Below are 15,106 nucleotides of genomic sequence, written 5' to 3' on the forward strand. Positions count from 1 at the left end.
TCTCAAAGGTGTTGGAATGCAGACAATGGAGCTAATCATAATACAATGAATTGGTGGTTGTTTGAGGGATGCTAAAGGGAACGGTCTCTTAATCTTGTTGGAACGCAGTCAAAGGAGCTGTCCAAAACACAAATTAATAGTGGTTGTTTGAGGGGTGCAAAAGGGAACGGACTCTGAAATTTGTTGGAATGCAGTCAAAGGAGATGTTAAGAAAACAAAGATTATGTGGTTGTTTGAGGGGTGCAAAAGGGAACGGTGTCTTAATCAGTTGTTAGTACTCAATGAATTGATGCTTGTTTGAGGGAAGCAGAAGGGAACAGTCTATGAAAGGTGTTGGAATGCAGTCAATGGAACTGGTTGGAATACAATGAATTGGTGATTGGTTAAAGGGATGCAAAAGTGAACGGTCTCTAAAAAGTGTTGGAACACAGTCAGGGGAGCTGTTGGGAACAGAATGCAACAGTGGTTGTTTGAAGGCTGCAAAAGGGAACGGTCTGTAAAGAGTATTGGAAAGCAGTCAAAGGAACTATTGAAAACACAAAGAATTTGGGCTTGTTTGAGGGATTCAAAAGGGAACGGTCTCTAAAAAGTGCTGGAACGCAGTTAATTGAGCTGTTAATAGTGGCTGTTTGAGAGCAGCAAAAGAAAACGGTCTCTTAATAGTGTTGGAACGCAGTCAGGGGAGCTGTTGAGAAAAAAATGCAGTGGTGGTTGTTTGAGGGGTGGAAAAGGGAACGGTCTCTTAAAAGTGTTGGAACACAGTCAGTGGAGCTGTTGAGAACAGTAAGCAATAGTGGTTGTTTGAGTGCTGCAAAAGGAAACGGTCTCTGAAGATTGTTGGAACACAGTCAATGGAGCTGGTGAAAACATAATTAATAGTGGTTGTTTGAGGGCTGCAAAAGGGAACGGTCTCTTAAAGTGTTTGATACAGTCAATGGAGCTGGTGAAAACACAATGAATTGAGGCTTGTTTCAGGGATGCAAATGGAAACGGTCTCTTTAGGGTGCTGGAAAGCAGTCAAAGGAGCTGTTGAGAACATAAAGAATGTGTGATTGTGGAGTGATGCAAAAGGGAACGGTCAGTCAAAGGTGTTGGAATGCAGTCAAGGAATCTGTGAACAACACAATGAATTGGTGGCTGTTTGAGGGATGCAAAGGGAACAGTCTCTGAAGATTGTTGGAACACAGTCAAAGGAGCTGGTGAAAACAAATGAATGGGGGCTTATTTGAGGGATGCAAAAGGGAACGGTCTCATAAAAGTGTTGGAACGCAGTCAGTGGAGCAGTTGAGAACAAAATGCAAAAAGGTTTTTGAGGGGTGCAAAAGGCAACCGTTTATGAAATTAATTGGAATGCAGTCAATGAAGCTGTAAAAAAACAAAGAATATGTGGTTGTTTGAGGGATGCAAAAGGAACGGTCTCTTAAAAATGTTGGAATGCAGTCAGTGGAGCTGTTGGGAACAAAATTGCAGTAGTGGTTGTTTGAGGGATGAAAAAGGCAACAGTCTCTGAAATGTGTTGGAATGCATTCAATGTAGATGTTATGAAAACAAAGATTGTGTGGATTTTTGAGGGATGCAAAAGGGAACGGTCACTCAAGGTTGCTGGAATGCAGTGAATGGAGCTGATGAGAAGACAATAAATTGGTGGCTTGAGTTGAAGGAAGCAATTAAACAGTCTATTACAGTTTGTTATTGCATATTTTATTGCTTCAAATTAAAGAATAGTAATGGTAGACGGCGTAGAAAAATGTAAGTATGATGTCGGCCATGTTGGAAAAGACGTGTAAATTTAATTGCGGGAATGCAGGGTTGCGTGATTGGCTACAGCAAAAATCACGTGACTCGCCTGCAACCAATGGCAGCGTGCGCCTACACAAAATTTCTCGGACAAACACACAGACAAATACACAAACAAATCCCGCCCACAAATACCCCATTCGCTTTTATAAAGATAGGAGACTAGTATGGCGGCTCCGTCCCAGGACGGTAATAGGTGAAGTCTAGTATTTAGTCGGACCTTTCCTTAAGCCCCTTAATCCACTTAAAGCCCCCTTAATCCACTTAAAACTTCTTAATCCATGTTAAGCTGTTGAATCCACGTAAAGCCCCTTAGTCTACTTTCAACTTATTAATCCAATTAAAGGTCCTTTAATCCATGTTAAGCCGCTGAATCCACGTAAAGAAACTTAATCTTCTTACCAACTTAATGATCCATTGTATCCTCTTAATCTACTTACAATTTATTAATCCACTTTAAGCTCCCTTAATCCACGCATTGTCATGTCGTACCACCTCATACACGTAACAAACCATTGAGGTAAAACAAATCACGGTTGAGCGCACTTGGGAACTGCCTCCAAGGCCATGCTCCTTACTTGGTCCTTTACTTGCAGTTTTTGTGCTTTACCAATGCCCGTCCCCTGCCCGTCGTCTCCAACCTGTCCGTTGTTTCCGCCCTGCCCGCGGATCTCGCCCTGCCCGCGGATCTCGCTCTGCCCGCGGATCTTGCCCCGTTTTCCCCAGTTCGTCATTTTACCCGCCCTGTCCGCGGGAAATTGGAAAGAAAGAGATTAAGCCTAGCTGGTGGCAGTTCGAACCCTTTTCAAGTAGTCGACCTTTTTCCAGGTAGTCGACCTTTTCCAGGCAGCAAAGTTACGTGAACCCTTTCGAACCAATGGAAGCAAGCGCACTGGAAAAAGGGAACACTCTCTTAATGGTGTTGGAACGCAGTTAATTGAGCTGTCAAGAAAAAAAATGTCAATAGTAGCGCGCGCACAACGATAGTTCCCGGAAAAACAGACAGACAGATACACAAACAAATCCCTCCCACAAATACCCTTTGCGCATTAATAGAAGTAGTAGACGATGCTTGTCCTCTGCCCGTCGTTTCAAACCTGTTATTTGTTTCCGCCATTCCCGCTGGTCTCGCCCTGCCCGCCGTTTTCCTACGTCCGTCCTTTTACGCACCCTGTCCGCGTGAATTCCAAAGAAAAATGTGAAGCCTAAACGGCGGCAGTTCGAATCCTTTTCAGGTGGTTGACCTTTTTCCAGACAGTCAACCTTTTTCCAGGCAGACAAAAGTTACGTGAACCCTCTCGAACCGATGGAAGCGCGCGCACTGGAACAAAAGGGAACAATCTCTTAATGGTGTTGGAACGCAGTCAATTGAGCTGTAAAGAAAAAAAATGCAATGGTGGTTCTTTGAGGGATGAAAAAGGGAAATGGTGTCTAAAGGTTGTTGGAACGAAGTCAATAAACATATTAAGAAAACATGAATTGGTGCTTGTTTAAAGGATGCAAGAGAGAACAATCTCTAAAGGAGTTGTAAGAACTCAATGAATTGGTGGTTGTTGGGATGCAAAAGGGAAAGGTCTCTCAAGTATGTTGGAGTGCAGTAAATGGATCTGTTGAGAACACAAAGAATAGGTGGTTGTTTGAGGGATGCAAAGGAAACAGTCTCAATGGTGTTGGAATGCAGTCAAAGGAGCTGTCCAAATACCATGAATTGGTACTCGTTTAGAACCGCAAAAGGAATGATCTCGTAATTAGTTGTAAGTACTTCAATGAATTGGTGGTTGCTTGAGGGATGCAAAAAGGAACAGTCTATTAAAAGTTCTGGAACGCAGTAAATGGAGCTGTTGAGAACAAAATGAATTGGTGCTTGTATTAAGGGATGCAAAAGGGAACGGTCTCTTAATATTAATGAATAGCAGTCAAAAGAGCTGTCGAGAACACAATGTAATAGTGGTTGTTTGAGGACTGAAAAAGGGAATGGTTTCTTCAAAGTGTTGAAACACAGTCAGTGGAGATGTTGAGAACAAAATGCAGTGGTGGTTGTTTGAGGAATGCAAATGGAAACGGTCTCTTAAAAGTGTTGGAACGCAGTGAGTGGAGCTGTTGGGAATACCATGAATTGTTGCTTGGTTTAAGGGATGCAAAAGGGAACGGTCTCTAATGGTAGTGGAACGCAGTCAATTGAGCTGTTCAGGACAAAGAATAGGTGGTTTTTGAGGGATGCAAAAGGAAATGGTCTCTGAAAAGTTCTGCAATGCATCAAAAAAGGCTGTTAAGAAGTCAAGGAATTGGTGGTTGTTTGAGGGATGCAAAGGGAACGGTCTCTTAAGGGTGTTGGATTGCAGCCAACGGAGCTGTTGAAAAACACAATAATTGGTACTTTTTTATGGGATACCAAAGTGAACGGTCTTTTAATTAGTTGTAAGTACTCAATGAATTGTTGGTTGTTTTAGGGTTTCAGAAGGGAACAGTCTCTGAAAGGTGTTGGATCACAGGAAACGTAGCTGGTGGGAATACAATGAGATGGTGCTTGTTTAAAGAATGCAAAAGGGAACGGCCTCTTATGGGTATTGGAATACAGTCAAAGGAGCTGTCCAGAACACAAAGTAACAGTGGTTATTTGAGGGAAGCAAAGGTAACGGTCTCTCAAGGTTGGGGCACACAGTCAATGGAGCTGTCAAGAACACAAAGTTATAGTGGTTGTTTGAGGGCTGCAAAAGGGAACGGTCTCTTAAAAGTGATGGAATGCTTTCAGTGGAGCTGTTGAGAACAAAATGCAAGGTGGTTGTTTGAGAGGTGCAAAAGGGAGTATACGGCGGCCCGTCCCAGGACGGTAATTGGTGAAGTCTAGTATTTAATTGGACCTGTTTTTAATCCACTTAAAGCCCCTTAATCCACGTATTGTCAAGTCGTACCTCTCCTACACTTAAAAAACAATGGAAGAAAAACAAATCACGGTTGAGCGCACTTGGGAACTGCCCCAAGGCCATGCCTGTGCTCCTTATTTGGTCCGTAGACCGAGGCGGAATTTAGTTCCTCTTTTTTTTTGTGGTTGTCGTTATCACATAAGCTGTGATTTTAGGTTTTTTTTCTTCGGCTCTGGCTATTCTTGTAGGAGAACTTCCTTAAAAACAATGTTTTTCGTGAATACCTTGTTCTTATCTTGTTCCGTGGATTGTGGAATATTCCTAAGTAGCTTGCCCTGTTTCTCTGTTTCTTCGCACTGAACCTTGACACCTTCTCTTGATGTTGCACGCGAGAAAGCGACGTATAGTTGGCCCGTTGAACCGGCTGAAAACGGATTACGGAAGGTAGATGCCTACTCGCTCAAAGTCTGTCCCTGTGACTTGTTGATGGTCATAGCGAAAGCCACAAGCACAGGAAACTGCAATCTTTTGAGTTTGAAGGGCAAGTCAGAGTCCGTGGGAGACATGGACATCCGCGGAAGGAAGACGTGGTGTCCTTTTTGTTTCCCGGCCGCGATCTCTGCCACAATCAGGTTACCGCTGAGCGCCTTGATGATGAGCCTCGTGCCGTTGCAAAGTCCCTGTCGCGAGTCAATGTTCTTGAGAAGAATGACGATGGCTCCTATTTTCAGTTTGAGTTGGTGCGGAGGTAGCCCGGAGACGTTGAAGGTATTTAAAATTTCCGGAGGGTAGTTGGAAATTTCCTCTGGGTCCTCTGAATCGATAGTGTCGATACTTTTGCAGACTTTCAACGCGCCAGGCATCTCGCCAATGATCTTGTTGTTGATCCTAAGACAGTCTTCATTCTTGGGACATAGAATAGCACGGTTACAAACTTGTTCTCTGACGCCTTCGTTTAAGAGAGATCCGATGGATCGCCAAAGACGTGTTCGATTAAGTTAGTTCGAATATTGAGAAGGTCTTGCGGGATTTCGATGAGATCTGGGTCATTGAGCCACGGTGTTTGTGCCAAAGATCCATTTCCCAGTTGAATGAGCCAATCAGCGAAATCTTGACTACCATCGACGGGTGCGCATGTTTTGCACCAATCGAAGCTGTCGAAAAAGAGGCCAAGTTGCGTTATTGGTGATGTTCGCTTCGATGATTTTGACCCTGTTTCCGTGTCTCACAACGAGCAAGCACTGTCTAAAATCGCCGCCGAGCAAGAGGACTTTGCTACCGTAGGGATCGACGCGATTCTTCATGACAGTTTGGAAAAGATGATTGATCGCGTCGAGGGCGTGGTTGGTCTTCATGGTGGCTTCGTCGGAAATTATGAGACTGGCGTTTCTGATCAATTGCGCGTTGTAGCTAGCTTCTTCGATTTTCGATCGTGTCGTCTCGGTTATTGGAGGATAAATCTTGAACTGCGAATGGTAAGTTGTTCCGTCCAGTAACAAAGTGGACGCTATCCCCGTGGAAGCTACTGCGATGACTTGTCTCCCTTGGCCTTGGAGGACGGTGAAGAGGGTGTTGTAGAGAAAGGTCTTTCCCGTTCCTCCAGGGCCGTCCAGGAAATACTGCCTCGGATGAGTTGTTGACATCGTTGACAGCAGTCATGACTTGATCAAAGGCCGCGCGTTGCCCGTCGTTGAGTTGCGCCAACATCATTTCGCCCATCAGTCTCTTTTTCTCTTTGACTGTTTTCGTTGTTCTCTTTCATCTGAGCTTCGACCAGTTGGTTAATCAGATGGAAATCCGGGACAGGCAAGGAGAGATCTTCCATCGTCTGATTGTGGAGACGTAGCTTGTCCTGAATCCATTTCAACGTCAAGTTCTTGGCCACGTTGGCTTCGTGTCCGCTTCTAATGTAGTCTTCCATCAGATGGTTCAGGTTGATTTCAAATAGATGCAGAGCGTCGGAGGGATTGCAGAACAGGCAAATGTCGACCAAAAGCTGCCTCAGCTGAAGAGGCATTTGGAATGCTGCCGCTTGCATGGCTCTAGCCCAAGCAGTGTCGTCTTCCAGCAAATTCAGTGCTATTGCTGCCGCTTTGAAAGTGGGATGGACAACCTGGTCGACTGTTCGCAAATCTTCAAAGCTTGTTGGCCCTTTAACGTTGATGAGAAGCAAACGAAGGCAATGCCGTTCCACCTGTCGAACGCCAACCGTGTATAGACGACCGATGATCTTGGCCCGTTTCACGCGAGGCTTCCACGAATCTGGTTTTCTTGATGAAAACGTAGTGGTGAGGTATTTCTCTGTAGAAATATTGCCGTGCGCTCGTCGACGCGATTCAACTTAAAGAAAGCAGTAAGGTTGGTGTCTCTCGAAGCGGCATTGATGACGGCTTGCATTTCGTTTCCCGGTTGGAAAAAGACGGGCTGCTCGGGGCAAATGGACGGCCAGGCGATAGATGGCATGCAAACGGTCGGAAAGGGTAAACTTGAAGATTCGCCAACAGACTTCCGGCGTGCTGACGTAACGCGCATCAAGATGGCACGTGATTTCGTCCCACTCCACCCCTTGGTTCTTCGCCTTCTGCCAGATGATACGTTCCCACTTTTGATCCATTTTCAGGCAATCGTACCCTTTGTAGACGTACTTGAAGATGTACTTTACGCTGACGATGGATGCGCAGTATTCGAGGTTGATGTGGAGTCATACTTGAGGGATAACTCAAGGGTTGTAAGGAACGACCGATCTGTTGTCAACTTCCGGAATGCGTGTGTCCTCGTTTCAAGCGGTGTACAACGCCCGTATCTCTTCGTCTGTAAGTGGGGTAGCCGTTATCGTTTAGGAGTGTTTCTTGGCTATGTTGCTTCGGGAAAGCCTTTTAGCACTTGTCCCCGTCCATGCAAGGGGATTTTTTGTTGATCAACCCACACGGAACGTGAATCATGTGGGTCATGACGCTCTTATACAGTCTCGGATGCGTTGTACTATCGGGAATTTCCGCGCATATGGTTGCATCCACATCTTCCGCTGTAGCAGGGGCGTCACGCTCGTCGATATAAATGAGCATGTGACAGTGGGGCAATCCACGCTTCTGAAATTCAATGACGTGTATCCGTGCAGTCGCAAATCCCAGCACCTGGCGCTTTTCAATGTCGTTGACCAACTCAATTTTCTTTTGCTGGAAGAATCTTGCGACTATATCGGGTCGATCTGATGCCGACAGATGGCTGGGAATGTTGGCCGTGATTTCCCTCCACTTTGGGTTGCAGGTAAAAGTCAGGAAGAATACTGGCTTGCCGAATTTACCACAGATGGCCATTGCATCTTGGTACGCTTGCTTCATCGCCCTTGGGCTTCCGATGAAACTCGATGGGAGGACGTGATAAGATCCGACTGTAAGGTTTTCTCGTTCGGCGCGATTATGCAAGTAGTCCAAGAGACCGTCGTATTGAGCCACGTGAAGCTCCACCTGATGTTCGCGGATGTACTTGACGCGGTTGGCTTCAATCTTGACGTAAGAATCGACCGTCCATTGCTGAGTGAGTGATCCGCCGGCCAAAACTTTGTTGAAATATTCCCGAATCGACATGAGAAAGCTGTAAAATTCGCACTGCGTGATCGTTTTTCGTCTTCCTTCGCCACGATTCAATCGATGGGGATCGTTATCGTCGTCATCCATTTGCTCCTCTGGTTCCGGTTCTGGTTCTTCCACCAGCTTTTCCACCAGCTAAGGCTTCTACTGGTGCATTTTCTGGCCGCAGCATTTCATCAAGTCTTGGGAGATCGATCTCTTCCTCTTCATCCACATCCATTGCCCGTGCTGCTGCTTCCTCTCTTTCACGTCGTGTAGTGGTGGTATAAGGCATGTTTACATGCCAGCCATCGTCACCGTTGGGGAAGAGCAAAGGGTAAGTCATTGGGTCGCACATGGGCTGTTGTGTGTCAATCTGAACGAATGTTCTCCCTCTGACTGGGATGAAGAGATGGCCACGGATATCTCTCTTCGCTGGCGGCTCACCGTTTGCGCTTTTGAAAATGACAGCAATCTCGTTTGTCGTCGGGCTGTTGTAACGTCTCTGATCTAGATTTCTTCGATCACTGCTGATGATCATTCCTACTGTTTGGTGAGGTAGATTCTCATCTTGGGCTCGGCGGTACTCTTCTTCAAGCACTTGACGCATCATCTTGTAAATGGCTGCGTACGGATTCTTTTCTCGGAGCATTGTGTCCAATTCCTCCATCAAGTTTCTGCAGCATCCTCCGTTTGAGGTGGAAAGCGCTCTGAACTCGCCAGCCTGCGCAGCGTCCATGAAATAAAGATCCGCATACCTAGGATTATTCGTATTGGGGCCGACGGGTGTGGTGTTGTGGTACACTTGACCGTGGATTCTGAAACAATAAGGTCCACGCCCTGGGGGAGATGAAATATTGGCTCCCAACGAAGCAAAAGCGTGAGCGCTGTTGTAATTGCGGATCTTCGTCATAAACGCTTTCGCCTTTGGATGGTGATTCTGCAATAGTTTAACCAGCGGTTGATGGCACTCTTTTTGGAGGAGGGAGAATCACCTTTCCTTTTGCGCAGCATTGGGTGAATTTCTTGTCTGTCGGTTGTTCACCCTTGAAATGCCTGGCATTACATTCGCCGCAATTGACGGTCATTTCTCCACAATCGTGCAATGGAACTCGGTCTTCGGAAGCCAATGTTTTGCAAGCCGCTCTAAGAGTTCTTGGCACTCCCGCACGGTTGCGGGCAGCCAATAGCTCTTCGCGAAAAGTGCTCTCCTCTTCAGTTTCCAATGGTATAATTTCAGCATGTTCCAATGCATTCATGGCACGAAGTAATTCCTCGTCTTCCTCTCTCTCTCTCGCAAACGTTCCATTCGAGATTGACTCTGTTCTCGTCTTTCTTCCCCTTTCTTCTTCTATCTCTGCCGCTCTGTAGTTGGCTGTTTGCTCCTGTTAAGTTCCCTACGTATTTCCGCCTCTTCTTCCGTTTCTTCAACCAGATACATCTGATGACGCAATCTGTCAGCCATGGAACGCGACATCCTCTCTACTACTGTCTCTTAAGCGCGTAGGACTTAATGGCGCAAGTTATCCTCGATCATCCTTACGCGCCTTTCACCATCGGTTTCTGCGTTACGTATAGCTTGCTGTCCTGTTGCTTGATCTCTTAGCCTTGCACGCGTTTCTTCCCTCACTTTCCTCTTCACGCAGAGCTTGCTGTCGCAATGATTGCTCTTGTAGCCTAGCTTGTTGTATTTCGTCTGGCTCTTGAGCTCGGTTTTCTTTACGTCTTTGCGCTTCACGTCCAGACGCACTTGCCTGTCTACTTTATCTTGGGTTTGACGTTGAACTTCTTGATCGAGACGCTGCTTTTTTCTCATCGCGCACATATTGTGCCCTGGCTCTATTGTCATGCAAACGTTTTTTCTAATCTCTGGATCTTCTTGCGCTCTTTTCTCTTTTGCTTCCTATTCTTTTCTGCCTTTTCAGCATCAGTCATTTGACGACGCGGTGCCATTGTTTGATTGTTGATAATAATGGTAATGTTCGATTCTTGAATAGGACAGTCTGAGTGGAGGGCTTTTGGAGGGCTGTTGGAGGATAAAATAATGTGCAACAAATTCAAAGTAATTAAAACAGGCAATCGAATTTTGGAGAAGGTGGGAATGGGGAGTGTATATTGAACACCGCAAATATCCGAAAACACTTTCAAATTAGTCTCTTGAATTAACGAAACAAAAATTACACCGCAAGAAATTCCTAAAACACTTTCAAATTAAACTAAGCCTATTAAAATGTAAAATTGAAACCGTTCCACCACACGACACCGTCCCAGGCAGTTGCTCGATGTGGTTTCCGAGTGCTTAAAACTTATAAAATTGTTGGCCCTAACACCTATCACTATATCTCCGTTATTAAAGGACTGTTCTCAAGTCACAGGCTCTGCATTCTCCTGGCCTTACCGCAGTCTTTGGCCTCGGAGCGTGCCTGACAACGAATCATCACCCGCACAGGAACCTGTTTCACAGTGACTTGAGAAGAACCCTTAAAGGAAGTTAGTTTTCGGTGCTGGGTTTAATCCAAGAACTATTTGGTGGGGAAGGATGAGGTTGGGGAATACTTTACTTGAATATTGAAGACCAGACGTGTGATTCCCCACGGAGGTGTGGGCAACAGGATAGAATGTTGCGATGGAAGCCTCGATAACCTATGAGTGTTTCTGTAAAAAGGAAAAGTTACAATAAAAAAAGATAGAGATGTGAAGAAAAACCGCATTCTTAATTAATTAAAACATAGTTTTGTTGTGAAAATCTTCAAATCAACATAAAAAAGTTTTGTTTCTTTTTGCACTTCAGCTTTTGACAATAATTATCCATAAATGAAATTTTAGAATTTCGTTCCAATATTTTTGGGACCATTCCATTTTAAAAAGTATTATACAGTAGATCTTTCTTTTGCAAAAGTCATTCAAATTTTAAAACCACGTTCCAACGTTATGGTGATCCTTTTCATTTTAAACCTTGATCGATTGTTTGGAAGGTGCCACAGAAAGGTTTTTATCAAAAAGTTGGAACGCAGTCAATCAATCAATGAAACATCTTATCCCAAAAAACAGTTTACTTAGAAAGATTTTGATCAAAATTTCCTTTAATTAACCTAAATTGATTATTAGAATGGTGTAACATGGAATGCAGGCAATTTTTCATCTAAATAACATTCACAGATTTAAAGCGTTGGTGTTTTGTTACAGATTTTCAATGTTTTGGCACCGTTCCCCCTTTAACATTGGAATTGGTTTTTTGTTAAAGAATTTTTATGAATAGTTTCCATATGCACAATCAATTCCAATTTTGAAGACTAAATGTTGACTTAAACTTAACAAACACAGTATTTCCCTTGTATTATAGCCTGCAATTTGCAAAAGGACTGCGTTTAAAAAATTCTTGGCACCGTTCCCTATTCAACATTAAATTGGTGGTTTGTTACAGATTTTCAAATGGAAATTTTCTCATGCATAATAAATTTCGTATTGAAGAATCGATGTTGGCTAAGACTTAGTAAATCCAGTATTTTTAAGGCAAATTGTATCCACATTTGGCAAAGGAGAGTGTTTTAAAGTTAAGGCATCGTTCCCTTTTCAACTTATGAATTAATGGTTTGACACACAAATTTTCACAGAGAGGAGTTTTAGGAATACAGGAAATAATTCCAATGTAAAATGGGAAAATTTAGCTTATAAACTTAATAAACCAAGTCTTTGATTCAGTTGTGACCTGCTATTGTGAAAGGACTGTGTTTTTCAATATTCTTGCTACTCGTTCTCTCTTCAACATTGCAATTGGTTGATTGATACCAATTTCATAAAACAATTGTCTTGTCAATAACCAGTTCTTTTTATAGTATACTACCTGTTTGTTTGGTTTTTAACTGTGGACGGGGCGTGCCTCTTCCTTCAAACGTGTGTAATTTTTTCTTGGAAAACTTCTATTATTATTTTGTCTGCTTTTATTTGGGTTTTACGTTTCCTTTCATCGGCCATCTATTGGTCAATTATTGACTTTCATACTGCTGACGAAGAAGAAGAGGGCGCTAATGAATAGAAATTTTTACAGCGCAATGTTTGAGATTTCATGGTTCATACATCATGGCGGCGGCACAAAAATCTGCTGGACGACATGTCTGTTCACTCTCGATTTCTGTCGGCGACGAAAATGTGGAAGACATAGAAAGTATTTTATCCCGAATACCGCTTTTAGAGACCGGGGAAAATATACCATAACTGACTGCACCGAAGAATCGATCATAGAAGAGGAAGAGGAAAAGATGAAACAAAGAACGGAAAAAAGAGATTGAGTATTTACAAAGTGAAAGAAATGAACAGAGGAAAACCATAAATATAAAAATTGGCAAAGAAATGATGGAAGAAGAGAAGAGGAAAATGTAGAAAGAGAGCTAAGGGAGAAGAAGAGAAAGATTGATATGGAAGGAAGAGAAATAGAAATAAAACTAAGGGAACTAACGAAGAAGAAGAATGCGGAAATGGAGAAAAAAAAAGCGGCAGAATTGCTCCGGTATCGAAAGTATCCGGAGAAAACAAAGCATCTGATTTGCTGAGGGGAGCTGGAAAAACACGGCCGAAGAAGCACGCTACACCGCCATTCAGTAATATTTTTTTAACCTTTTGTTGCATGAATTTATTTTTATTTGAACAGGTTTGAAACAGTTATTCTAGAGGGAATGTTTAAAAGGAAATGTAGCCTATAAATTTAGCATTGCATTGTATTATTACTATTATTTCAGGCAACAATAGAAAGAAAAGGCAAAGGACTGCGTTTCAAAATTTTTGGCACCGTTCCCTGTTCAGCATTGTAATTGGTTGTTTGCATGATGTTTTCAACAACAGCCCTCTTATGCAAATCAAATCCAATGTTGAAGAAGGAATGTTGGTTAAAATATAAGAAACAAAATCATTGCTTCTGTTGTTGCCTACAATTAACAAAGGACTGCGTTTCCAAAGAAATTTTGTCACCGTTCCCTGTTCAGAATTGTAATTGGTTGTTTATAACATATTTTCAAACAACTGCTCTATTATGCAAAATCAATTGCAATGTTGAAGAAGGAATGTTGGTTAAAGTATAAGCAGTCACAGTCATTACTTTTGGGATGATTTGCCTACAATTGGCTAAAGGACTGTGTTTCCAAAATTTTAGGCACCGTTCCCTCGTTCAGCATGGTAATTACTGGTTTTGTTACAGATTTTTCAAAACAATTTTCTTATACACAATCAATTCCAATGATGAAGATCAAATGTTGTCTAAAATATAAAGAAAAAATTTAAAAGTCATAGCTTTTCAAAGGAAACTACCTTTTACGCAACCAATTGCAATATTAAAGTGGGAATTTTACGATTGCAGTATTGGGAATGGGGTCTTAGATTTTGGAAATACCCGCCTATGTAGAATTGAAATGGAAAAAACATTAATAAAATTTATTATTTTGTATTAGGGCACGGAAAAACTTCAACCACAATGGACAAACTGGTGACTCGAAGCAAGACAACATCTTCATATGCTGAGGTGCAGAATAATTGGTGAAGAGCAAAAGAGAAGAATAGCAATAGTGCTGGCAAGAAATAGATATTGTCTTACATTGTATTCGCATTTCGTCATTCAACAATCGTAATAAAAATTAACAAACGATGGTTGATTTAAAAGCTAAACTTTTGTGGTTGGGTAGACAACGCAGTCTTCACCCGTGAACGGATTCAGATCCGGGTACGTTATTCCATGAAAACGGATGCCGCGAATGGTACCAACGGATTCGTTTCCCTTCACTGATGGGCAAGTAATCGCGCCACCTTTCCTCCGTACATGTGAGTATAATAGTTCGAAGGCACTCAGATTTGAACCATTCACGGAAGTATAAAGTAATGTTTCCTTTTTCAGAGTTTGAATGTTGAATTTCCGTTCATGGATTGTATTTAATTTTCAGTGTAAATTTGTATTGCAAGTATTACAATGTTTACAGGATTTGTTTCCGTTTACGGATTGTTTACCTTATTTATAAACGTGCCTAATTCTTAATTTTCATTAACCACTTAAACTACTTAATTAATATTGATTGAATTGTTGTTTTCTCCAACAGTTGGTTTTCTTTTGGATTAAAATGCTTTTATCGGAAGAGCTTAAGGAAATAAAACAGATTTGCAGTTTTACGTGTATTACTTAATATTTAAGTTTTTGCATGATTAGCAACAAGAAATTCCAAGAACCTGAATGACTGAACTGATAATTACTGAATATAATGCCATTTAGTGTTATTTACTTAATACTGAATTATTAATTATTAATAATCAATAATAGTTTAGTGTTTTACGTTTAGTTTTCAATGAAAAAAAGACGAAATTTTAACTGGCGCCAAAAATGATGGCCGCCGTCGTGCCTATATTTCACGATTGGTCCATACATATTTGCTTATTCCTACTATAAAACTATGTTTAATGAATGGCGTTTTTTCTAAGTGTCATCGTGTTCCTCGTGATAAGAGGATCACGAAAAATTACATTGTATATTACTTTAAGTGAAGAAAATTATCCGAACGGTGGCTCACGAAAAGTTGGGTGTGTATCTACGTCATCCCCTCCTCCCCCAAAGGTTGGCAAATTGAATAATTTATTGTATCCAAACGAAAGGCCATTTGTCATTATGAATTTTATGGCAATCGATAGCTCTCATTAAGAGCTTTCGATTTCCGTAAAAAAATTAAAATATTCATATGGAAAAGAAATCCTATCATGATGAAAAAATTTCCGTTTTTTCGCTGTAACGCATATCTCGGTCTAGCCGATTTAGCCCCCTTTACCCTTGAATCTTTGCTTTCTTTTTTCTCTCATTCCCTCTCTTCTCAAATTCCAACTAACCAGCCCGCAAAAACACTGCTC

The 15,106-nt window shown here is 42.3% G+C and overlaps 1 protein-coding gene and 1 pseudogene across 1 annotated transcript; both read right to left on the reverse strand.

Annotated features, from left to right (window-relative positions):
• Nucleotides 1–5,113: 5,113 nt before the first annotated feature.
• Nucleotides 5,114–7,366, reverse strand: LOC123475703 (annotated as a pseudogene).
• A 171-nt stretch (nucleotides 7,367–7,537) lies between these two features.
• On the reverse strand, nucleotides 7,538–10,046 carry LOC123475704. Its single transcript, XM_045178700.1, is given in 4 exon segments — nucleotides 7,538–8,383; nucleotides 8,385–9,209; nucleotides 9,211–9,615; nucleotides 9,861–10,046. Coding segments are annotated over 4 exon segments (2,262 nt in total).
• Between the last annotated feature and the right edge of the window lie 5,060 nt (nucleotides 10,047–15,106).

The sequence above is a fragment of the Daphnia magna genome, linkage group LG9 (assembly GCF_020631705.1).
Source record: "Daphnia magna isolate NIES linkage group LG9, ASM2063170v1.1, whole genome shotgun sequence".
Taxonomy (NCBI): Eukaryota; Metazoa; Arthropoda; class Branchiopoda; order Diplostraca; family Daphniidae; genus Daphnia; species Daphnia magna.